This window comes from Ischnura elegans, chromosome 11, assembly GCF_921293095.1.
Source record: "Ischnura elegans chromosome 11, ioIscEleg1.1, whole genome shotgun sequence".
NCBI classification, from domain to species: domain Eukaryota; kingdom Metazoa; phylum Arthropoda; class Insecta; order Odonata; family Coenagrionidae; genus Ischnura; species Ischnura elegans.
The window spans coordinates 72,371,376-72,396,896 of NC_060256.1; the positions used below are offsets into that span (position 1 = coordinate 72,371,376).

Consider the following 25,521-nt stretch of genomic DNA (forward strand, 5'->3'; position numbering starts at 1 on the left):
CAGTTTCTGGGCATATTTAAGGGAACTCGGACATCTGCGTTGCGTATTAATGCAATCTGCTCTTTGGTTTTACTAGCGTAATGGGTCTGAAAGCCCTTTCGTATCGTCGGAGCGTTTTCACAACGGGTCGCGGGTGCGGTAATGGGCCGATACCTGTCTTACAGGAAAAAAACGAGGCCAGTGTCCTTTGTGTATGGACAATCACATAGGGTCAGATGACGATTGAAGTCTTGCCGGCTGTTGGCCTCTCTGCTGTTGGAATAATTGACGTCGGCTGGCTAATTTCATTCCGTGTGCATTTGCTCTTTGGTTTTGAAAACAGAATAATCTGGGTATGGTTGGTTTCGATGTAATACGTTGGTCGTTGATTGAACTCGGCCGGCTCAGTCGTGAATGTTTAGGCCTCTGCATCTATTCCTCTCGCTGCTAACTGTTCCAAATCAGTTGTTCATTACTTATTGGAATGGTGTTCGTTTAGTTTAGCTCCGTATAGAATTTCGTACACCATTCATTTTGACGAAATAGGCTATTAAGTTTTTAAATCATTTTATGCCCGTCAGTGCCCACCCTCTCTGAAATGTCTGAAAGTTGCACACCTGTGGTTTTGTACGGGGTGAGCTCTATCATCATCTCTTCAATTTTAGCCTATGTATTTATTACAATTATTGCTTGCCAGGATATGTGAATTCTGGTTCATATCGAACGTAGTAAGTGATTGGGATTGGGACTTTAAGGGATTGTGGGAGTTTTTTTTGGCTGCTTTGCATGGTTGTATTATTTTGAGGAGATGTATTTAAGGTAATAAATATTCGAGGAATATGTGAATTGGCTCATGGTTTCCTATCTTGCTTTAATGGAGTTTTTCATCTTTGTAAAGCTTTTGGATTTCAATGCTTTGGATGCAAGTGAGATTGTTATATTATTTCTCTCCTCTGATGTTATTTCGTGAATTATGAAGTCATTTATAAATGCTGTCAAGTAATGGTTGTGCGTTACGTTAGTAACAAAAGTTTGAACCCACTTGAAGAGAATCATCAGGTGGCCAGGAATGGATGATATTTAAATCCATAATAAGACATTTTTCTCTACCGTGACGGGATTTTAATGGCCCAGCAGTGCTTAAAATATTTCATCGGTCGACACACCTCTCTGAACTCCCATTTTCTCCGCGCCAAAGCCCTTGTGGAGATAGAAATCATTTCTTTTCTTCGAAATATGAAAAAATGAAGACTTTTTGGAGTCTCTAGTTTGCAGCCATTACGGCACTTCCGCGAGTTTATTTGAAGCGACGGAGGGCTGGCCTCGTGAACCGCTGGATTCTTATCCAGCAGCGGTTCGCGAGACTGGTTAAATATCGATCATACTGATACTGTACCTTGTGAGGCTTGTAATTTCCCGACTGGATGCATTTTTCATCGGAGTAATTTTCTCCCGACGTTGCATGCTAATGGACGTTTTTTTCCCTTTGGTCCCTGTCCTTGAAGAACAGCGATTACTTGCCCTTTTTTACATGCTTATTTAATCTCACTGAAATCCGCATGCCCGGTTTAGCATGTCTTATCAGCATGTGCGAAAAAGTCAAAAATGTGTATCGTTCATAACTAGCATAGGCGGATCCAGGGAGGGGGGGGCACGGGGGCACGTGCCCCCCCCCAGACCCTCAAAAATATGCAAGATTTTTAATACGGTCCCATTATGATTGCGTTCGTTTTATATTACGAGGTGTCGTTGTGCCCCACCCAGAACAAAATCCTGGATACGGCCTTGCTTGTGCCCCTCCCAGAAAAAAATCCTGGATCCGCCCCTGATAACTAGCGCCATTAATTCGTAAATATGTTTTTGAAAGTCATTGAATCGTTTAATTGGTTATAACGAGATTAATATCCCATAAATATTTATCACGAATAATATTTCCTCACTTACTTTAGTGTATTAATTTGTATTTGCCGGCACTGAGTTTATTTTTGAATTTTCAACTTACAGGTACAACGGTTTCCTGCCATCCGGTGATAGGGGTAGGCGCCGAAGCAAGTTCGTCCTATACAAGAGGCCCGCAGCCAACGGCGTGAAGAGATCTAAACACTACGTAGTCAAGACGCCACATTCTTCGCAGGTGAGTGGACAAAGAATCAGTGTGCTTAATTTTGTTTGTCTTTTGGTTTTTGGTTTTGAAATCGTCCCTACTTACAATTATATTTAAAATCCTTTGATCATTACACTGCAGCCGTCTATTACTCCCCGTCCTATATCACCGAGCATCTTATTCCCCGTATGCTAATTGACTTCCCGCTAGGAAATTATGTTTAGGTATACAGAAAATTTCTATTTCTATGTTCGAATTTTGAATAAATTCTGTTAAAATGGCACATAAAATTAAGCGAAGCTTATAAGCAAAAAAATGTATGAAGTAAATGATTTTATAGATGTAATTATAAAATAATATTACAAATATTTAATCACTAACGTCGCCATCTGCAAAGATACTTATGTGAGTGCAAATAGACTAAAACAAAGAGATTGAACATTCACACAAAACGTTGAGCACTACAGGTGTTGCGGAGATGAAGTGATGGTCGAAAGTATATTGAAAAAATAAGTGTAAATTACCGATAATTTTTTGATAAAATCGTCGATTTTTTCCTCCATGTAATCTAAAGTTAGTAAGGTCCCAGTTTTGATCCGTTAAAACTCATTGTTACTTTGAGGAGGGTATAACTCCCTCAATCCGCCAATTGACATCCGATTGGTGGAACAGAGTACCTACCTGTTTTCAATCGTATAGTCGCGACGGGACCTTCTTAAGCAAGCGTTAAGTGCCCCTTGTCCTTCGCAGCAAAGAATGCGGTACTGTGCTTTCCTCACTGGTGTGCCCGAGAAAGTGGCATTATCCAGTCGGGCGCCAGATGATGCAGGCGGCAAATGTTAAACTGCAGGAGTCCCGCGAAATTCCAATTACGTCCGAGAGTTTTGTGGGGGAGTCCTTCGTTCTCTCTGCGGAGACGTGGTGCATTTGCGCCTGGCGCTGGGAGGCGCACGGTCCGCAAACAATATGCGCCCGAGTGAATTTCCCACCGCTGCAATAGGGTCAAGGACGGGTCGGCCCTCGAAACGGTGCCAGGAGTGGGCGGGCCGTGGGAAGCCTTTTTGGAATTCTCCCCGCCCGAGTGTGAGTGCCCCTTTGTTTAATGAAACATGGATTTCAGCGTTTTGGTTGGCGCTCGCCGGCGTGGAAATCAAGTGTTGTCGAGTCCTCACTCATGTTTTCTTTCCGGTGGTGCTAAAATGATTCTCGTGGCTATTCCTGTGTCCGCTCTCGCAATACCATCCGGTTCGTAGAGCCTTTTGTCCTCAAGTCGCCTCGAATCGCCTTGATGCTTTTTCGGGAGCTTTCGAATGTGTTTTCGCGAATAATATTTTCATTTCATTCTAAATAGAAGTGGGCATCAGAAATTAAAACAATTAGCGCAGCCTTTCGAGAGAAGTGTACTCCAGTAATAAAGGCCACACTCTTATGAGGAGTGTATATGAGTTATTATCTGGACGAGCTATTATTTGAAATTTGTATTTATTACGAGCTCTCGTATTTGGACCATTCTATTTCAAAAGAAAGTTAAAAGAGAGTACAGCAGGTTCAAAAGGAGTGTGCTGCTACTACCATGAAAAAAGCTGATGACTTGGTCAGAAATGGTTTTTATTGTCAGGTGTACAATTTTCGTAAATCCTTCATTTGAAGATCTGTCAGTAAATACTAAGGTGAAAGTGTAAGTATAAAATTACTAGCGTCACGGAATTAAACTAAGAAATGAATTGATAAAATATCAGGACAGCAATTGTGATACAGTCGACACGAACGATACATCAGAAATGATGGGCTTTCAAAGAAAATTATGGTTTGGAAACAAAGGAAAGACAAAAAGACGCTGATTCGATAAAATTTGGAACGAATGACACGTAAGAATTCGGGAGAAAGAGGATGAGAAGAACTGTGGAATTCTGGATGTATGGAGATTATGATTCAGAAGGCGTGTAGTGTCTTAAACCAGTTGCATGGGTATTCAAAATAGCATGCAGTTTCTCGAAGACCGATGAAGAAATGATCCGAAATGATAATTCTCGTAAGTGCTGGAATATCTATAGTGACACTGTCCGACAAAGCTGTGAATAGCATTGGAAGTGATGAAATTTACGAAAAATTGTTTTTCATGTAGTGTTGCTTATGTAAAATTTCATTGAAGGCTTTTAAAGGCTTTTGTATGAGTGAAGTCACAATGATCTGTAGATCAGTGCTATTTTTTTTTTTAAATTTAGTCATTTTATTGAATCCCTGGTTTTTTTCAGTATTTAAAAGGCACTATCTTAATCTGACTTAGAGTTATTGAAGGTTTATTAGCTATTCATTTTTTGAAAGAGTTGTTCCCTCTGATTTCCCTTCCTTTTTTTAGAACAATATTTTAGCGTTATGTAGTATTGAGTTTTTTTCTTTCCCTCAACCTTAATTTTTAACGTTGATTTTTGTCGTGGAGTGTAGATCTTAAAGAATTAAATGCAAAATTTTTGGCTTTGACCTTCATCAGTTTTTTTTTCGTTGAATGTGAATTATGTATTGATTTTAACTGCATATCATATTTATCGCAAAAAATCCCTGACGAAGGCGTAAAAAGATACAGAAACGTTGGCCAAAATTTTTGAATTTAATTCTTAAATACCTACACGACCAAACACTAATCATCTTTATGCATTCATGAATATATGAGATGGTTACGTGATTATGAATGACTTGTGTGATAAAATGTTAATTTATCGTATGTGGTGTTTGACGCTTGCGCGTGGTATATTTTTCTGTAATCTATCAGTTTACGTTAAAGTGACTTGAGTGTGGGCGCTGAAATGTGACCCTTCCTTTACGGCTCCGTTGCCTTCAATAGCCCTCCCCGACGCTGCGCCAGAGAAGGCACTGAATGGTGATTGGAGCCTTGAGGTGTGGCTACAAGACTGCACCAAGACCTTGAATACGGGATAGCATTCCCTCCATTCACCGCTAGTTTTCGCATTCTACTAAGTGGGAAAACCAGTAAATACTTCCTTCCGGGTCTCTTCATTTTGAGAACTCGTCTTTTTACTGGGTAAAGGCTACTTGCCAAGAACACTTTGTACCTATTGAATTATTACTAAAGGCAATTGAACAATCTCTATCTATGCAGCTAATATTGTCGCCGGAAAAATAGCCGTGTTAGGGCAAGATCTTAGGCGTCCTTGGTGATTGTAAATATTTTCGCGTAATATCATCCTTATTTTTCACGTTTAACTCTATAAAATTGATTCTGTATCTCGAAGTGGATTCAGAATATTGGTTTTAAGGCCATACTAATTCCGAGCATGGCGTTTCGTATAATTGCATGAAAAATTGATGCTCATTTTTACTTTGTCCATTGATTACTTAATCATGATTTAACTGCATTGTGAAAATATTGTATTCCTCCTCGTGAGTTTCCCAACTTCAGAATGTAATTCGTTCTTATTGTAATTTACCATATTTAGTCTTAAAGAGGACCAAGTAAATTCGTTAGGATCGTCGTATCATCGAAGGATACGGTAATGCCTTAAGTGGATCCTTATATAATGCAATGGTTTTTCGATAAATACGATGATTTCAATGATATACTATATTGTATATCGTTCCAGTATGATTTTTCCGTATCATCATCAGTAAGAAGGACGAATGGTGTAGATTATATTTAATTGGAAAACTTTGTGTGCCTTTACTTGTGTCTCTTGTGAAAAACTTGCCCTCAAATACCGCATTACATCTCCAAAGAACGATGAAACTGATGTCTAGTCTTTTAACGTACTAGCTTCGGTATTTTTTGCGGGGCCGCCCGCATTGCCTACCATTGCAGAACCACAATTGTAACTTTTTATATCATAAGATGGCATAGTCAAGTCTTGTATATGCGTGTTATCAGAGTAAGTAAAACTTTCTTAAACTTTGCATGCGACTTAATTATTTTTCATTATTACCGAAGTAAAGATAGCTCGCGTCCCCCCCCCCTTGAGTTTTTCCTGTAGCCGCTAGTTTTCTGTAGTAGCTACTGGTATACATTTGTTGGGAGATCCGATTAATAGGCACTCCCAGCTTCAGGACGGATACGTAGTTCGTACTGCCAGCCTCTTTGCTTCTTTCCAGCGATGAACGTCAGAGAGGCCAGATTGCGATATCAGTGTCTTTATCGGTTTCGAATCAATCGACTTATCATGGTTGATTCTAGGCAGACCTGCTCCTTTCCTAAAACTCAAAATCAATTGCGGAAGCTTTTCTATGAAACACTCTTGGTTTGGATATCTCTCTTTTCTAAGGGGACGCAGCTATGCATATCCATCGGTTGTATTTTGTTTTTTTTCCTCGTGATGTATTTCTCATTTGAAAAGTATTCATCTTGAAATTTCGAAAGTAATTTTAGAGGACATTTTCCCAACATTTTCTTTTATTTCAAGAATAATAATTGTCAGCATGACTAAATACTGGAGTAAGATTTTCAAATTTGACATATGGGCTAATTTTAACAATAATTCTGCAAATTTCCAGTTTTTAGGATAAGCTGTGAATGGGTTAAAATTCACAAGAATAGACTGTTCGAGTGGGAGTTATGTATCTTTTAAATTATGCTTTATATTTAACCGTCGCGTCCAAAGCCTCTGTTAGTTCATTTAAAATATTAATACCACCTCCAGTGTGGTTTTACCCCCTTTTTGTTTTTTAAAAATAATTTCGCATTTTGACATTATTCATACCAATGTTATCAGTTATTCTGTTTCTGAGAAGCTGACTCGTCAATCCGACCCGTTTTGAAACTGAATTTATTGATGCAAAAGAGGATAACTTAAGGGGTATTTTATTTAGAAACTGTATCTCCATATGAGAATAGGGGAAGGTTTTTAATTACAGTGTATGTGATGATATATTTCTTATGCATCATTTTATACGTCCCAGAAATATATAAATCTGGCGGCATAATTAAATTCTATGTCACGCTGATGCTCGTTCTTTGGATGTTGTCAATCCCGTGTAATACATCGATATAAAATTAGGGAAAATTATAACGGGTAGTTACTATTGGGATAGCTTTCCAGTTTCATGTGAAGTAGAAGCAAGATCACGATGTCATAAAGCGCAGAGGATTTAATAACAGTCTCAAGCCATTTCAATTAGGAGTTTTGCATATTTCTTATTAGCCGACAGCGCTCAGTATGAGTTAATATATATCGATCAATCATGTTTGTTTTCTCAAGCGCTCTGCTTTCGTTTCTTCTCTTTTATTTTAAGCTCACGAAGGTTGATACCATCACTATTTCCTCACAAATACTAAGTCATTAACCATGTGAATTGTTCGTGGACCACCACAGACATGCCATGTATTCCAACCTGTTAATTTTTATCTACCGGGGCTGTATTTTGCTGGATCGAGTATCGCTTGATATAAGTTCTATATGTCAAGCTTCCGATTCTCTTTCGGATTACATCCTTATCCAACCAACCAGTATCTTGGCACGCAAATCTGAGACCTGTTTTCAATAAAAGTGTCCCTAGAAGTCGGGTTTGGACAAGCAAGGATATTTCGCAATGTGCTAGACCACCTCTCCTCCTTCATAAATATTTCCAATCGGTCTCGAAACCGGATGAATGGCGTCTACGGTGAATGGGTCCATTTCCTTTATGTCAGCTATTAGCGGTGCAGCCCAGTAGCGCTCCCTGGCTGAATCACTCACCCCTATCTTTCCCCACTAATAGTTCCGCAGCCGTTTACCAGCCTTTCTCCCCCGTTGGCACGCACCCTATCCCGCCCTTATTTTCTCGCCCCAAAACGAAAACCCTTTCCACCGAAAATCGCTCATCTCCCGATATAACTCCCCAGGGGTGCTCGGCTCCCCCTTCTCTCCATGTTCATCCCCCCCCCCCTAAATTCGACCCTGCATATCGAATGGGAGTTTTTTGCACCGTCACCCCCGTCGTACCCTCGGAATATAGAGTTGGTGCTCCCGGGACCCCTCTCTTGTTCCCCTACCCACTTTTTATTCATTTATCCTCCCCCCCCCCGTTTCCATCCAGAAGTGATTCACGGGCCAGTGAGTTTCCCAAACAGCGGCCCATTTTGCTGCAGCCTGACTTCCGTGTCCTTTTCAGTTTTTTTCCATTGCCCACCCTTCATTGCGTGTCAGGGAGCTTCCGAAGCGATTGCCGATTCAAAAACATTGCGTACACGTGCGGTCTAAGCGTTTTCATTACGAAACTGAGGTACTGAAAACGCGTAGTAGCTTACTCATTAATGTCGAATAATTCTTCCTCACACGACCTCAGAATAAATATATACATGAGCGCTCAAGGTGACTGTGCAGTTAGCAAAACTGGAAGCCAGTATTGAGATCCCAAATTTATTAGGTATTATTTTGGGAAATGGGAAACTTTTTCCAACGTAATACTTACGTATAGATTTGATTAAAATCCAGATAATTATCCTTCTTCTAAATTTCAATAATAAAAAATTCCAAAAAATTAAAGTTTTCCCATGAAATAGGCACTTAAAAATCGTCGGCCTTGGCGTTGGCGGGGTAAATTACTCACCTGTCCAATAGTAGGCTGCAGGTTCGAGTCTAGCCTGGGTAGGTGATCCGTATATTCCCCCGCTATAAAGGACCACCTTAATTGAGCTGTTTTCGGGGCGATGAGATAAAAAATCGATTTTATTTAAATCCAGATAATTCCCCTTCTTCTGGAGTACTAAATTTTAAGTAAGTAAAATTTCCAATGGGAATACCATGAAAAAACTATCATCGTCAGCCAACTAGACCTCTCTGACCCGTCACGTGATCTCGTTTTTTGCCGATGCGATCTTGGTCGCATGCGCGAGAGCCGAAAATTTCTCTTGCTTATATTAACGCTTAGGTCGCAACATGCTTTCGTTTCCAATAGTCGTATTTGGGTTATAAATTGTCAATGGTAAGAGTAAAACTTATCGACCATTTGCAGGCGTTTTCCACAATTCTTAAAATGTGTTGATACAAGGTGGTGGAAATTTAAAAACAAAGGTGACGAAGTTATCCTAATAAATTCTTCTTTACATTATTGTCATGCTTGATTTCTGTGCGGATATGTTTGTGTAAATATGTTATTTGGGAATTGTTTTGTTTACCTTTCAGAGAACTAGAGGGAACGGGATTTTTATTGTTAGCCTAGTGTGGAATTTTTATGAATTTCCATTTAAAAAAATTTCATGGCTGTTGTTCAATACATGTTTTTGCGGTAACAAAACGAGGGAATATAGATTGATGATATCACCTACGCTTCAGGTCCGTAAATGGGAAGTAAATATTGCGATAATTTACATATGCACTGACTAGGTATTGAGCATTCTTTAAATGAAACTGCGATCATTGGATGTATCTTCATTATGTATGAGTTGATTACCGTATATACTCGTGTAAGCCGCGCCCTCGTGTATCCCCCCCATTTTTGCGCTGCTCGCGAGGAAAAAAAAAACTTCCTAACGCTTTTTGAGTGCGTGGTAATATAGGTACTCGTGATTCGTTGCTAAATCGATAAATTTACGTGATTTCCATGATTAATAAGGTTAAATAGGTAATGTTAAAAATGTAATTCCTGGGAAGTTTTCCTAGTTTCATTGCTACACTATGGAAAAATAAACGATAAGAATTTGGGGGAAAATGGAACGCGACTTGCATTAAAATTTGGAAGATTCGTGTAAGCCGCGCACCCCCATTTTTTCATACTTGGAAAAAAAGGTGCGCGGCTTCTACGGGTAATTACGGTAGTGTAGATTCTTTATTTTCTTGAGTTTTGGACAAGGATTTCGTATTTGATTTCTGAAAAACTATCAGGGGCAGGTTTCGCGGAGAAAGAGGTGTGAGTGAAGTAAGTGTGAATTTCGAGCTGTGGAAAGTCAAGGGTAAAAATTTTATTGGCGTTTCTGTTGAATTTTCAGGGCCTCCCTCAGTGTTTGAGGGACAAAGCCATTAACTTTAATGCCTCCGAAAATGGCTGCTCCCTGTTTAGCATTCTGTTTGCTTTCCTTGGTCGCGTGCTCTACCAAACCACCGCACACAAAGGGAATGGTTTTATCCGGAAGTGTTTTGAAGACCGAAAAAATGATGCTTTGACATTCTTGACCAGCGAAATCGGCGTTCAACTTTATCACGCCATTAAGCGAATGAAATTCGTGTACACACATTACTCCTTTTGTCTCTCTGGAGAGGGTGCATTTTTTACGATTTTCTGGGGTGTCTTAATCGACAAGTGCCCATTCTGTATGTGAATAAATAGGAAATTAGTTTATGTTGTATTACTAATGTAAGCATGATTTTAGATGGGGTTTGCAAAGTAATTAGTGCATGCATCTGCAGCTGAAAAAATTCTTCATGTGATATGAGTTAATGTTTCTCTAGCGGTGAAAGGTCAGATGAAACAGCCTACATAGTTTGTTGGGTCTCAAAAGAAGTATTTCTTCTCTTCTGTAGTGACGTTAAACTTACGTGTAAGTCAGATTCGCCTTCGACATTATTGAATGACCTAATACTGAATGCTAAGTTTGGATGGTTGATGTAGTGAAGGGTTAATGGAGAGAAATGGGATTTACTGAAAACAAAAGGAGTGTCAGATTTTGGAAGTTGTATGAAAAATATCAGTTTCACCTTACGGTACTGTTTAGCTGTAATCTTTGTTTTTGTCGGTTTACGTGACTTGGGTGGATTAATTTTGATGGTGTAATCTTTCAGACGATTGAAACGTCTATTTCGTTGTGTTTTTACGTATTACGTATTTTGCTGGGTTTCACTTTCTGTTATGATTGTACCAATCGTGGTAATTGTTGTTATTTTCCTACCGCTTACCTCCGTGGAATGCGGCTCATCAGCAAGTAATGCGGTCGCGGTGAGGAGAAAGGTTTTGAAGCCGGCGATAGATATCGCTCATGGCGGGATTACGGACCGCAATACTAGCATATGTTATGAGGGCCTTTATTACTCGAAGGCTGCAGCGTAATGGCATACATCAGTCTATGAGAACACTTTTTAGGTAGTGACGGAATTCAAACCGCTAACCACCATCGATTTGACGCTCAAAGATTTGATCCTCCTGAAATTTTTTGCGGGAGCCTCGGGCGTGAAGCGTGATTGTGAAGACCGCTGTTTTTTTAACGAGAGGCTATTTGGTATAAATACCGAGAATTTTTTCTTAAAGAGTGGTTGAAAGCTTGAAGGATGTGAATTTGAAGACTCACGCCACCGGTTAAAAAAGCTTCAGAAATTCCACGAAGCGTATTTTATCATGGAAAGTGTTATATGCATTTATGATTAATAATTGTTTTTAGTAGGTATTGTTTTCAGTTTCAATGAATTATCATGGGTATAGTGTGAATTACTGAACGATATAGGTCCAAATCGGTATTTAGGGGTTATCGTACGTCATGCGTATTCTTAGTTATTCGTCCTCGCTCACTTCATCATTTGAAGGGTAAGCTTATTCATGTGGAGGCTACTATTCTAAGCCTTGGCGAAGGTGAGGTTTTTCGTGTACAAGTTTTCTGTGAACCTTAAAAACAATAATATTAACCTATTGATAATTAACTAACTATTAGGTACTTTCATGTTCGTGTATCTCTCCATTTCCCGGGTTTTTTGCCACGCTTTGTTGTCAGAGGTGACGATAGTTTCGCCAGGATTCCACCAGGTGTCTTCAGGTCGAAGCCCACGAATTTCACGCGTTCAAGAAGAGATCCGCGAATTCTGAATGCCACGGAAGACTACGAGACAATATTACTTTCGTGCTTCGTATTGGTGTCTCACTCCTAAATTTTGAGATGACTAGTGATGATCAAATTTGAATTTCGTTATTATTGTGGATGGGATAAGTCACTGTGATACCAGCCAGTATGCGCCGTGGTATTGAAAATATTTAAAAGTAGTCCTTGGTCTGGTCTGATTGAGTTTACCATCTCTTTCTCTGCGTATCTTAAGCACCAATCTTTCCTTCCAACCGCCGCGAGTCTGGCTGGGTGAGATTGTCGCCTACGAGTTAAAAGGAATTAGTGTAGAAAGATCTGTTTGTAATGGGATTGAAATTTATGGTAAATATTCCTTTTTTAAGTTGGGAATCAAAATATATCCTAGTCTAAATTTGGTAATGAAAAAATGGGCGGTTACGTTTTAAACGAGTCGAAGTATACATATAATTGGGGAAAATTAACAAAGGAAGATATTTCTTCATTAACTGAATTCTCGTGTGATAGCTGAGATTTTAGGTTTTACGGAAGCATATTTGGGAGAAGTCGGAGCAGGTTGAAGGAGTTTTAAGTGATTCTAACGGCATGTTTAGTTATCTAATAGTTAAGTTGGTGTTTGCTCAAGTATTTTGATATGAATGAGTTCGAATAGAATTTTTATGCAACAGGAACGCGAGACTTTTTTGAATATCATTGATGAAAATAAGTAGAAACTTTAAACGAAAAATGGCGGGAAAGTTTTTCGACGAAAATGAAATGGTACAAAATAATACTTCTCGTCCTTTTTCCTATGTTTAAGGGTGAGTTAATGTGAGAAGATTTCGTTACGTCGGATGACCTTTTTATGGCGCGCACAGTTCAGCGTCCTTAGCTGTTTGGATGAGCGACCCCTAAGTCCCCTCCTAGGTATTTAAGTTTTCACGGTAAATATCCGTAGAGACTTGCCATGACTTCGTACTCAAGTGACATTTGCGACTTTTATTTTGAGTTAGATACTGCAGATTATCTTAATTTTAAATGCCGGACCATTGAAAATTTCGGTTATCGGGGACAGTTGTGATTATCTCGGCTCGAAAGTTAATGTTAGTAAATTTTAGTATCCTTCTGTGTTTGAATGAATTTAAATTTTTTGGGAACTTCAAATGCTCATTTCGCAATGTAAGTAGGAGCTTCTCTGCGAAAATTTTATAAAATATCCATTGAAAAATCACAAAAAATCTAGCGATAGATGAAAACGAATAAAAATCAAAATGTGAACATCCTATATTCGCGGAAAAGTGAATATAGGATATTAGGAAACAAGTTGTAGGAAGTGGGTCAATGATTTGCGCATCAAAATAGACTGTTGTATATTGAATGCATTACTAGTTTGAGTCCTATATTGCTATTCGCCTCCTTGTGAAGTAGAAGTCCGTATGAAGGTGAAGTTTTGAGTCTTCTGTGTATAATTTGAAAGATGTAGTTTACCAGATCGGTCACAGATGTGTAGACACATTTATTTCATAGTGCTCCACCTAATGGTTATTTTCTCTTACTTGCTGATATCCGTCACGAAGACAGAATGGAATGTGGCTGATTCTCTCGTTCCTTAAAACTATTTTTCATCCGCATCCCCACAAATTATCTTTCAGTCTCTAGTGGGTATGTGGGCTTGTCTCATATGAATCGGTTTCTTTTTATTTGCTATATTTTTATTTGATTTTTTATTATTTAATGTTTTTTAAAATCTTTCACTGTTAATTGGCGCTGCTGCCTTATTCAAAGAATCTTAAATAAATAAATTTCCACGCGCTCAAAAGAAAGGAGCATCTCTCCAGCACATTGATGCGTATATTTCACTTGCGTGGTCTTGTGTGCGCTTTGCCCTCGTTTGTTGGTCCAGCCTTCGGTTAAAGTCTGTACCTAATCGGAGTAGTCCTTATTGGGAGTATGAAGTTCCCCACGTGTCACGAGATACACGATGATGCATGTTGTCGACGAATGGAGTTCTCCTCCTTATCTCTTAGCCGACGCGCCTGATAAAATATATGACCAATGGCCATGGTTTCCTCGGGAATGGTTTATTACGCCGAGGTATGACTTTTTTTCATTGAATTGAAAGCCTGTCAATCATCGCTGCCGTATGAAAAATTCAACGTCATTCTAGTTGAAACAGTACGTACCCCGTTGAGGTAGTTATCAATGTACTTTGATAAGTTTCATGATTTCAGTCATAGATGCGGCATGTAGGTTGAATAATAGTTTTTTTCGCTCTTCATTCAACATTAATATATTTTAACTGAAGTTTTTGCGTCTTGGGATCCTATTTTCCTCTAAAATGTGTATTTATCAGTTGCTGTTTTTAGAGAATAAATTTAGGGAATAATTATGATTTTTGATAAACTAAACTATTACCTTAATCTATTCCTGTATCTTTTTCAGGAAGATCCCTTTAGAACCCGAAATAGACATGTATTCACTGAGAATTTTCCATTTAATTTTTGTTTTAAAATGTCTTACATGTTGTTTTACATCAGTTCTGTCATATAGAACTTTATGAGAGAAGAGAGTTTCGAGGTATTTGGTGTGTAATCAATTTTTGTCTGGTAGGTGAGTGAAGGAAATAGAAAAGTTTAAGTACAGCGAAAGACTACTTTGAGCATGAATTGTTACAAATATTAAATTAGTATTGGTTTGCAATTCCTGCGATGCAATCCTTTTCTTGCATATCAATGGAATCAGTGTCCAGACATATATAATCTCTCCCGACCCTATCTAGGTTATTCAACGTACCAACGCGTTGGTACTGGCCCAAGTGAATTGACATGACGTGAAGAATGATCTGCTTCGTTTGCAGGCCTTCATCCATTATGATGTTGGATTCTTTCGTGGATTTTTAAGCGGCCTTGCCCCATCTGTGCTGCCCAAATTGGTAGTTTAGTGTCAAACAATTTGTTTCGGGTTCGAATGTTGGTACACACATAATCACCACTGGAATCGCTTTCGTAAACGCCTGGTTTTTCATTGTGAGGCAAACCTCATCGCTGTTGCTGCCGGGCATTCCCGTTTGCGCAGAGAGTCATTTCCGATGCATTTCCTCTCAACCAAGTGGAATCGCTCAATGCTAAAAATTTAATTTCTTCTTCGCGCCCTTCAGCGGCCGTTCTGTTTTCAATGTGCCGTCCTGGAACTCGTAAATCCCTCGGACTCGTGGAGGGACAGTCGGTAGCCTTGCTATACGGGAACCCTCATGCGGGCTTTTACTCTTCTTCACAGCGGTATTGGGAGACATTTCATGCCCCGGGGAGCTATCTTGTCGGCAAATTGTCATTCTGATTCAATTTATCAGTGCGGCGCGTCAGGAATTCAGGAGCATTCGACATCTCTGCCGTGAATGCGGGTCTGGCCTTTGGAGTGTTACAGCCACTTTGGGGGCTTTGTCGGTGTGATATTTTATTCGATGTGACCGTGTTTTCGTTGCTTGAACCGTGTGGAATCCGAGTATACTATTTGATAGTGTACATAAAAACTCAGGAATCGAAAATTGGGTGAAGTGAACTCACGAAAATATACTTTCTTGCTTCAAACTTACGTAGCCAAAAACCCGGGTAATATTTCGTAAAAAGTCACCAAAAATAATTAAACATGGCATTTGTATGTATGCATCGCAAAATTAAGTTATTTCTCGATTCAGTGTTTTCCCGGCGAATTTACTGCGTGAAGAGTTCTCGGTGGCGATCCCGAGAACTCTCCGCGTAAGTTATTTCTATTTTGTAGTTTCTTCTATAACAGTCGATGTTATGGTAACCATCGCACAACACGGTCGTATTAAGCACGATTGTCTCTATGCATGGCTGGTTACAGTCTTCAAGATATAAGATCAACTCTATGTTCGTCCTTTTTAATACTATGTAGAAAACTATCCTCCTTTTAATACATTTTTATCATTAATTTGCATTGCTTGAATATACTAAATCTCATAGTAGCATAGTAAGAAATAAAAAATATCAGTCCTACGGTGAAATCTGTTTAGGAAATCTATGGAAAAAGCAATCGATGTAGTTAGGTTTCCAAATGTATAGGTATACTCCTTAGGCTTTCGCTAAGTTCACGGTAGTTATTTTTCACACTCTTCAATTTTTTGTTTATTTAAGCATTTTTTCGCCGTTTTCATATCTAAAGCAAAATTAGTGACTTTTCAGTGATGGAACGTGAATTTCGTGTCTTCACTGATTTTTACGGGTGTCGGTCCTCTACAATTGTAATTCAACGCGCTAGTTTAGAGTAATGTGGTATTTCTTTTTAACCGCACCTTGCCTCAACTGGGTGTTTCCAAAATTAAATACAAACTGGGTTCTTTTCTTTCGTAGGCTGAAGACATAATTTAGGTGGGCGTTTCACACCTGCGTGACTCATTTTTCCCAAACGGCGTGACGTTGTTTTACGACCAGGAACACCTGTGTTATCCGAAATCAGAAGGAAGATGCGTCATGGAAATCAGCGTTTGCGTGAACAGTCAGTCAGCCACTAGGAAACGTTTGCTGATGTGCTTTACGTGAATGAAACATTTTTCATGATCTGTAATTTTTATGCATTGAATCATCGAGAGCATTGTAATTTGAGGGTGAGGAATGTGTTATGGAATAAAGCTCGATTCACTTTTATAGTCTTTCTTCGTACAATTTTGCCGGTCTGTGTTTGTTCCGTAATAATATTGGAATCGCCGCGTTCTGCTGTGTCAACCGTTCCCATTTTTTTACTCCGGGGACAGCCTTGGACGTGATAAAATCTTTCACTATGTTTTATTGCCGGGCCCTCTTTGTTGAAACGCCGTAACTTTCTATCTTCCGTGCTGCTCGTGAATGTCTATTGTGCTTCTCCGCAGCGGCTTACGCAGTACGTATTTGGAGGTAGGAGGTGTGGCGCCAGACTCTGTTCATCTACCCGGGATAGTGAGTGTTCACATAGGCGCAGCTGCTCGGTCGGAACAGCCTCTTTTATCGACTTGTTCGATGCGGTAAAGCATTCTACTTTCATTAAAAATTCGGTAGAACATTATAGTAGGCGAATTAGTGTGTATATCTTAAATCCCATTAAGGGCGTTAGAGTGTATCTTTTCATAAACAGTTCAATGTGAGGGTAATCGGCATAGATTTATTACTTTAACATTATTTTACAGTTGATGCGTAGTTTTCCGCGGCGTTGTCTAGATGATTTCTCCATGCTTCTGGGTTTCACCGCGTGGATTTTCTTTGCGACGACAGTTTCTCCGGTGTTCCAACCGGCGTCTTGAGGTCGATGTGAAGACGATCGGTCTTCTCGACCTGAAGACGCCGGTTGGAACACCGGAGAAACTGTCGTCGCAAAGAAAATCCACGCGGTGAAACCCAGAAGTATGGAGAAATTATTTTACAGTATTTAGAATGTGTTCTTGAAAGTGATTTTTGAATATCAATCGTAGGCAGTGGTGACTCCATAGGGGGGATAGGGGAGACCCCCTTCGTGTATTCAATTTACACTAGATGAAATGGTAATTTTGTTTGGACCCCCACTACTGCTGTTAGTTTACCCCCTCCCCCCCTCCAGGTCCTCAACCTGCCCCCCCTTGTCCGTATCCGGGAGCCGGCGCTGAACCTAGGTATATCTCTCAGCCCTAAAAATTCTCAGTGATAAATAGCAAATATGGGAGAATGCACCTCTTTCGCTGTCAATTGCCCAGACTTTCGAGCACACCATGTCTTCTGGGAGACCCTAATGGATGGGTATTCTGGGCATCCTTGTTTGACCATTTGGTTGCGTTTTTAGCCGATCTACCCATTTACGTAACGCACTTCCGTGTTTTAGGGTCATTGGTGGTCACCTCTCACTTTTGGTTTGCGTGACTTATGTGCGTGGAGGTTACGATGTTTAAAGGGGTTATAACCACTCCAAAATCTTGCCTTGTGTGAACATGTAGCACGCTCTTGGACTAAGTTTGTGCTTATTAATATGATGGAGAAATGGAAGAGCGCTAAACAAAGGGGAAGAAACGTTTTAAAAAGGTAAAAAAAAAAACAAATTTTAGGTCCTTGGCAGTTGAAGGCAGACAAAGCTTTGAATCACCGGAGTAATGGTAGTTTACCTACATTTGGTGTGGATGCAAATAAGCACTAATAGTCTCATATAGATAGTCAGTGCTTTTCGCAAAATGCCCAGTTCAAATTCCCTATATATTAGTATTTTTATCGTTTCTTTTCGCGTTCATGGATTTCGGTGTTGATTTCGAGCACGCCATGCATATGTCTTCGGTGAGACCTTAATGGCTGGGTGTTCTGAGCATCCTTTGACCATTTGGTTGCGTTTTTAGCCGTTTAAATCGACAGTTTATTTACAGACCTAATGAGTTTTACAAAAGAGAAACTTATCAAGCCCTGATAAGGTGAATAAATATACTGAAACGTCAACGTAATTCTCAAGTACAAAATGTTATTATGTTAACTGACTAACACTCTAGAAAGAACGTAACTAAGATAGCTGTCCTCAATATCTCTAGCTTTTATCCGCCAGAGACTTGTAATAAAAGCTGTTTAAGAGTCTCAGTTCGCTTATTTCGCACGTATATGGTATAAAAAAATGCTGACCCCTGGTGGAGTCATATCATCGTATCATGAATCTTTTCGGCGTTCATTGTTGTTGGCGATACGAGCGTGGGAAGGTGAAGGATAGAGTGGAAGGGAGACGTCCTCTTGAAAGAAGAGTTCGGCTCTCTCGAGATGAGGACGTTGTGTCGGGGCGATTGCGAGCTACTTACCGGGGTGGTGCTGGCCAAGCGATATTGGCAAAACTTTCAGGTCAATTGGCCCCGGTCTTCGGTCACGCCACGCCTGCGGGAGTACCCATGTCCCTGGGGTCGGCCCGCAGTGGTAGCGCCGGAGTTACTTTTCGGGTGAATGCAGTTCGAGCTTTTTTTGGGAAATCTCGAAGAGATATCAACCCTTTCTGGTAGCTTCAGTCCTTACTTTTAATCCTGAGTGAATTGGTTGGATGTTGCGGCTTGAGGGCTAGGTTCATTTATTTATTTTTATGTATTTATTCCTATACCGCAGATAACAACACCATTGGCCTTTTAAACTGAGGTGTTTAACGTAAAAATGATACGTATACGAACATCAATTCTCAGGATAGGGGCCAGGGGCCTCTTCAGGACAGGCAACTTACCCTGGCGGGGCTCGAACCCGCGCACCGTTTTACACGGGGGACGTAATTGTTCAATCTGACGTGTGTACTAAGACGGAGTCAAAATTGAGTCGTATAAAGCGGTGAATTGCAAGAGCGCATGCGAGAATGCATGAATGTGTGCCGGGCAAGGACTTGACCCCACCTCCACCGAGGCCGGCAATTATACATGCTGAGGGCAGTGGTTTGAATCCATGCGTATTTGGCTTTTCAAGTTGCGATCGTTGGTTGGGACGTCAGGCCGTCAGTGTTGCCTCGACGTTATCCATGGAGACGAGGACGGCTGTATTGTTGGTTTCAGTTCTGAAGGGGTAAACGTCGTTAATGGCTATTTACGAGTGAATTTTGCAAGCGTTTCTGTGATGGTTGATTCTAAAAACGTCGAAAGGAAAACAAAACGTGATTTCGGAAATTATGTATTTCTAAACTGTTCAATGCTCCAGAAATCAGCCAATAAAAGGCTTTAATATTTTATTTCCTTTCTATACTTTGGTTAAAATATTAATCTTTCGAATTCGTCTACTTTGTCTATTTAGTGTTTACCAAAACTTGAAGGGTTTAGTGAAGTAAGGCCGCAGATTTTAAAGAATTAAACCGTGTTTGGAACTTAGAACTGGAACCAAAAGGGTCTTATTTGATTACTATATTTGGAATGCTTGTAGTTGCGATGTGATTCAGATGTCGTGCGAGGTTTTAGTTTTATGTATCTTTCTTCCTCTCTTTATTGATAGTTCAAATTTTAAAAAATTTGCTACATTTACATAACCAACCATTCCAAACACACTTGGGAAGAGATTTAGTAAATTTACGGTTCTTTTGAACTTAGTGCTTATTTAAAATCTCTCTCTTTGTGCACTGTAGAGTTCTGCTTTGAAAAATTGCTGGAAGATTGCATGGAAAAGTTCCGTTAAGGCTCACGAATCCATTATCTATGCGATTTTTGAATCCTTGAAAAAGGTCCTATTTTCGTATCTTGCATAAGAGGCATCGGCGAAAAATCACTTGGGAAAATCAGAAGGGAAAATTGCTTTTCGCGTGAAAAAATGGCGCGACGTGAAGTTTTTACTGGCATTGAAGTAGATGGAGATGTGATTATTTTTAAAATTTTCTATGACTACACAGACTCGATGCTTGTGGTGTAGACTGATTTATCGTTTTTATATTCAGGTAAGCATAAGTATGCAAGTAGGATATGTTGGAAAGCAATAGGGTGGTTTCCTATTATTTTTTTATTGCCTAAATCGAAAGGTTTTTAAGTGACGATATCTATTTTTCGCGATTAAATAAAAAGTGAAAAATTTCAAGCGCGCGAAAACGCGACGGCTAAGTATGAATGATGGAAAAACTCCGTGTGACGTCGTTCTGGTTCCCGCTGCCGCAAGTGAGGTGACCTTGGGGCGAGGCTCTGAGCGCTGATAACGACGCAGGATGCTAGCAGGTAGTAGAGTACACTGCTAGCTCGTAGCGCTTGGATTAAATAATGATTATTAATACCTTATCAAACGAAGGAAACGTTCCAAACTTGGGTAATTTTAATGGGTGATTATTAAGGGATGTTTCCCTGAGCTCTTTTCCTCATGCATGCATTGGTAATCTCAGACGATGTAAAACTCCTATCTACTCGTATAGAAACTAGGTCCCTGTGACGTCACGTGGAGTGGCATCGCATGGGCGCCAATCTGGCCTTTTTCAAAATGTGGTTAAAATTGACCATTGCCATTCGGCTAAACCGGTATTTCTAAAACGAAATAATTTGTATCTTATGAATACGGTAATGGTGGGTAACGAATCGAAATCAATGCCTTTCGTTTTCTTTGACGAAGGAAACTACCCTATCCTGTTAAATAAAATTCAAAGCCTTTTTAGCAGGATTAGTTTTTACTACTTTCATCACCTCGCCCTCCGCGTGGGTTCGAATATGGAGACTGAGGTTGAAAGCAGCTTCTCCTTCTTGAAAATTTCTAGATGGAATATCAGTCATTTTCGGGTCACGTATCTCTGCGTGGCAGAAAGTCTGATGACACGCGAGTTTACACTTCATGAAGCTTTTGATCCCCTTCTCCTCCCGCGGAATTAATTCGAAGACATGATCCATGTCAAATTATAACTTTTATACGTACGCTGGGAGGACGAGCGCACTCATCGGAATATATCTTTTTCTCCTCTCCGTCGAGGCAATGGAAAAAGTTAGTCATGTGCCTTATGAATGTGTCGTCGAGGGAGTTTCTCTAGGGCATCGGGTCGTTCCTGTCGTCTTGCGAGGGAGAGGGTCGACGTCTCCCATCATTCTGAGCCCCTGCCAGCTATTCATTATATCTTCTTGGCGCGTCGGAGTGATGCAGAAGTAGGGTAATGCCTCATTAGATCACACTTCTGCCACTCCGTTTTTACTCGGCTTCTGAGGGAACCAAAAAATTTATAACGTTGCCATCCTGTTCATTGAAGCGGGTGAATTAATTTCATTGCAACTGATGAAAATGTGTGTCAGTATTTTTCCACTTTCACATATTTACATTTTAAAATATTTATTCTTGTACAAAGAGGAAGAAAATATTCTTTGATGGAACTTTGTGGTCTTACTGAGGTTTGAAGGGTCTTGGACGAAATCAATGGATACCGTTGAATACGAAAATTTAAATTTATTTGCAATGAAGTCAGCTTTTTGCGGAGAGATATCCCGGAACAACATATCGAACAATAAAAAATCTATCGTACTGCCCACTTATTTTATTTTAACAGCTCACAACACGTGTTCCGATTGCAATGCAATCATGATCAGGTGATTGATGGATGCTGAAGATGATTGTGTATCAGTCGGAAAACGTGTTGTGGGCTGTTAAAATAAAATTAGTGGGCAATACGGTATCTTTTTTATTATTTATTTGCAATGGATTATTTTATGGTGATTGGTTTTGAACTATGATAATTGGTTGATAATGGGCGACAATGAAACTCATCTTATTACACTGGGCTGGTGGGGCCACCACTGGGTGGGATGTAATCCTGACTGGCTGCCAACATGGCCCAAGCTTGATCGTTAACTGGCAGTGCGGAACCTTGATCCGATTTTGTAGATGCGTATGAAGAAGAATTTTTCCAGTGGTACGGCAATTGAATGGGACGTTTAACTGTGTCCTGCATACTATCCGCTAGCAGTATGATAATCACTGGTGGCGGTTGTTTCTCCATATTCTCTCGTTTATTCTTGAGATCCTTTCTTTAATCAAATACCGGCCCTAAAAGCGAATACAAATTTCCTTCCCTAATAACAATTCAGAAAACCGAAAAATATCAGTTCTTGGACATTAAAATTAACTTTTACTTGCTCGAAGTTGCCGAAATTTCACAAAATGGATTAACGAGTTATCAGCACTTGCGCTGTAATATATTAAATACTCAATCTTACCTAGAAACAAAAGATTTTGAGAATGCATCATTTTTCTAACCAGACAATAATTTGGCGGATGAAGGAAGTATTGAGCATATTCTATTATATATTTTTTATGTTCAATCAATGTGCAACAATGTATAAATTATTAATAAAAAATGTCTACGGTTATTATTTCCTTGCCTGATTTCAATGTTATATTATTATATTGATAAGGGTTCCTTAAATTCTGGGTAGGTATCGCTGTTAATTACCAGTTCTATTGCATTATTTTTAAAAAAATCATGTGCAGTTTTCAATTCTTGCGGCGAAAACCATCCTGTATGCGTCATGTTTGCTAACATCATAAGAACTGTCAGGTGTTCGTATCCTCCAGCTGCATATTTATTCATGACATATTCGATGTAGAATTATATATATATTGCAATTACCGTAATTTTCCCCTTACCATATGTACTATTCTTTCCAAAAACCCTCCATCTCTGACTGGCCTGTCGTCGCTGAACACATTTTTCTCTGACCCTTCCTGCAGGCCATCTTGGATACGACGCAACACTCCATCTCCTACACGCTGTCCCGGAACCAGGCCATAATAGTGGAGTACATGCCGGACGAAGACACGGACATGTTCCAGGTGAGTCTCCTCATGTTTTTACCCGGTCCCCGTAGTTTCATATTTTTTTTGGCTTTCGCTCGCTCCCTCACGAACGTTTTTTCTCCGACACCGTCCAGCACTCTGGGAAATGAGGGGGAAAGGTTTTCATTTTTTTTCTTCTTCAAATTATTTATTTCATACCAGGGTAACTTTCAGTCCCCCTATATAATTTCCCCTTCAACCGGTCGATGAGTCGGAGGTTGACGTGTCTAGGTTAAATCATTCCCTCGTTGGGTAGTTCTATTATCTAGTTGATCGTTCTCTATTGCATATCCAATGCGATTTCGTGAATATTTGCTATTACTGAATTCCATCATTCTGTTTTAATTCATTGTTAGTAAAGAAAATAAAGCCGTAACTGATAGGTCAGCCAACGAAACGTCTTACCGATGTCTCCGTACGAAACGTGGGCCTACAGCATGCAGACCCTAACCCGTTTGGAAACCCGAGAAGGTTTCATCCAACTGATAGGTCGATCGAAAAATGGGAATACAAGTAAATATTCAGTACTTGCATATTTGTGGCCCAATAGACTTCTGATGAAGATGTCTTTGATCAGATAAAATGATGATGAGCTTTTTTTTACCGATCACAGAGGCATTTAACTGACGATTTCAGGCTTAGCATTGTGAAACCATTATGGAAAATGAAAGAAAAACTTTAAAAGTTTCACTAGTACATTTAACAAGCACTACCCGGATTTCATAACACAGTTACATCTTTAGGTACATTTTACATCTTTACCTGATGATGTAACCACCTTATGAAACCCGGATCGTGATTTTCAAACATAGATATTAGTGAACCATACAAAGTTTATTCTCTCATGTTCCACGAAGGTATTTTCTCGGTACTAAGTCATTTTTGTTCAGTAACCGCTCATTATTTGGGAGAAAGGTCCCCAAATGAATGATTATCGTATCTTATTTTATTGGGGAGTAACCGTCTTACGGACAATTTATCGTGAAAAATGACATTTCGATGGGAGATGTCATGCCATGTATCCAATGAGAGTCTATTTTCTTACATTTATTTAAAGATGAGGAAATAAGTTCGTTAATCATTTTGAGATAAGATTTCTTTAGACGTAGCCGTAAGTAAAAATGGCATTCACTTTGATACGAGTCCGAATTTGTTTTAATTTATCCCATTCTTTCCCACGCAGGCGTACAAGTGTTCGACCGTTCTAATTGTTTTCCTAAAATAATGAATTTATTTAAGGGGCATGTAATTGATTGCTTACTTTCTTTAGTGAATCGATGCACACCTGTTTATATGATGTCGGAGCAATGACTATATTTTCCCATTGTTATGGTTGTATATGAATCATATTCAATCTCCTTAAAAGTGAGCCATGGTTAGTTTTATAATTATTTGCCATATAATGGGGCACCTATATAAAATTCACCTGTTGTATCATACGTGACGTAATCTCGACATTCGTGGGATGGGAGTTAGGTCATCATCATAATCTCTCTCATGCGACCATATTAGTAGATTTTATCGAGTTAGTATCGTACCGAAGTTAATTATTTTGTTAATGGCCCTAGAAATTGGATATATCGCTTAATGATATAGCATTAACCGAAAAATAGGACTTACAACACTTTCATTTTCTCCAGTTGAATTGTGCCGCGAATCTCACCATAGTTTGGTTTGGTGGTAGAGTTTGTGGTGTGTTTGATCTCTTGAGGTAGGCTCGCAGTCATATTTGCGTTAATTTCTTCACACCACCTGTTTTAATATCAAGCGGATTTTTTCTTAAGTTTAAGCCCATTAAGCCAAAATATATGGAACTTAGTTGATGTAAAATCTAAAAGATTGGAATGAAGTCACAATTTATCCCTTAAATTCATTGGCGTATGCAATTTAATTATAAAGTTGGAATTCAGTGTAAGCCTCATGCATTGATGCATGCGTATGAGCGGGATCATTGAATGAGGTGTTGCACTCAACTTCCTTTCTTGTATTCGGAATCTTGAGTAATGTTCTTTGACTGAAATAATTTTGTTTTTTTTTCCTGAACGTTGTTTCGACAATTTATAGTCCTAGAAATTCCGTTGTAAATGTAGCATTTATGATTTAGTTCCGTTAAAATAAGCGTCTACGGATAAGATTTTTTAGAAAATTTATCGATTGAATTACTCGACATTGAATTGGTAATATTATTGGCTTGGTAGCCGAGCGGGTCACTTGTTGGGGGCACGGGCAAATGAGTGCCGGGAAATACTTTTACAATTTGCGTGTTTCTCTGTCAGAACCTTTTGGAAAAGTTCACTGGTTGTCCAGAGAAAGGATTTTTCTTCCCCAGCCGGAAGTGGTAAAAACACTCGCCAATATTTGACTGTAAGTTACGTGATCGAATGATTTCTTTTACAATAGAATTTCATCATAATTATGCCACCATTAGATTCTGTGTACTAGTCTGCCTGATCCTGCATTAGAAGTATAACTTAATATCTCAAGGTCGATGTGGTGGAACCGTTTCATCATGT

At 39.5% G+C, this 25,521-nt stretch overlaps 1 protein-coding gene across 5 annotated transcripts in view; it reads left to right on the forward strand.

Moving 5' to 3' along the window:
* LOC124167817 (protein pellino) overlaps positions 1-25,521 on the forward strand; it is a 255,333-nt gene that overhangs the window by 121,519 nt on the left and 108,293 nt on the right. For all 5 annotated transcript variants that reach the window (XM_046545854.1, XM_046545856.1, XM_046545853.1 and 2 more), the window contains 2 exons: positions 1,984-2,113; positions 22,904-23,005. In XM_046545854.1, the coding sequence (XP_046401810.1) occupies positions 1,984-2,113; positions 22,904-23,005 (232 nt within the window). The remainder of the gene's footprint in view (positions 1-1,983; positions 2,114-22,903; positions 23,006-25,521) is intronic.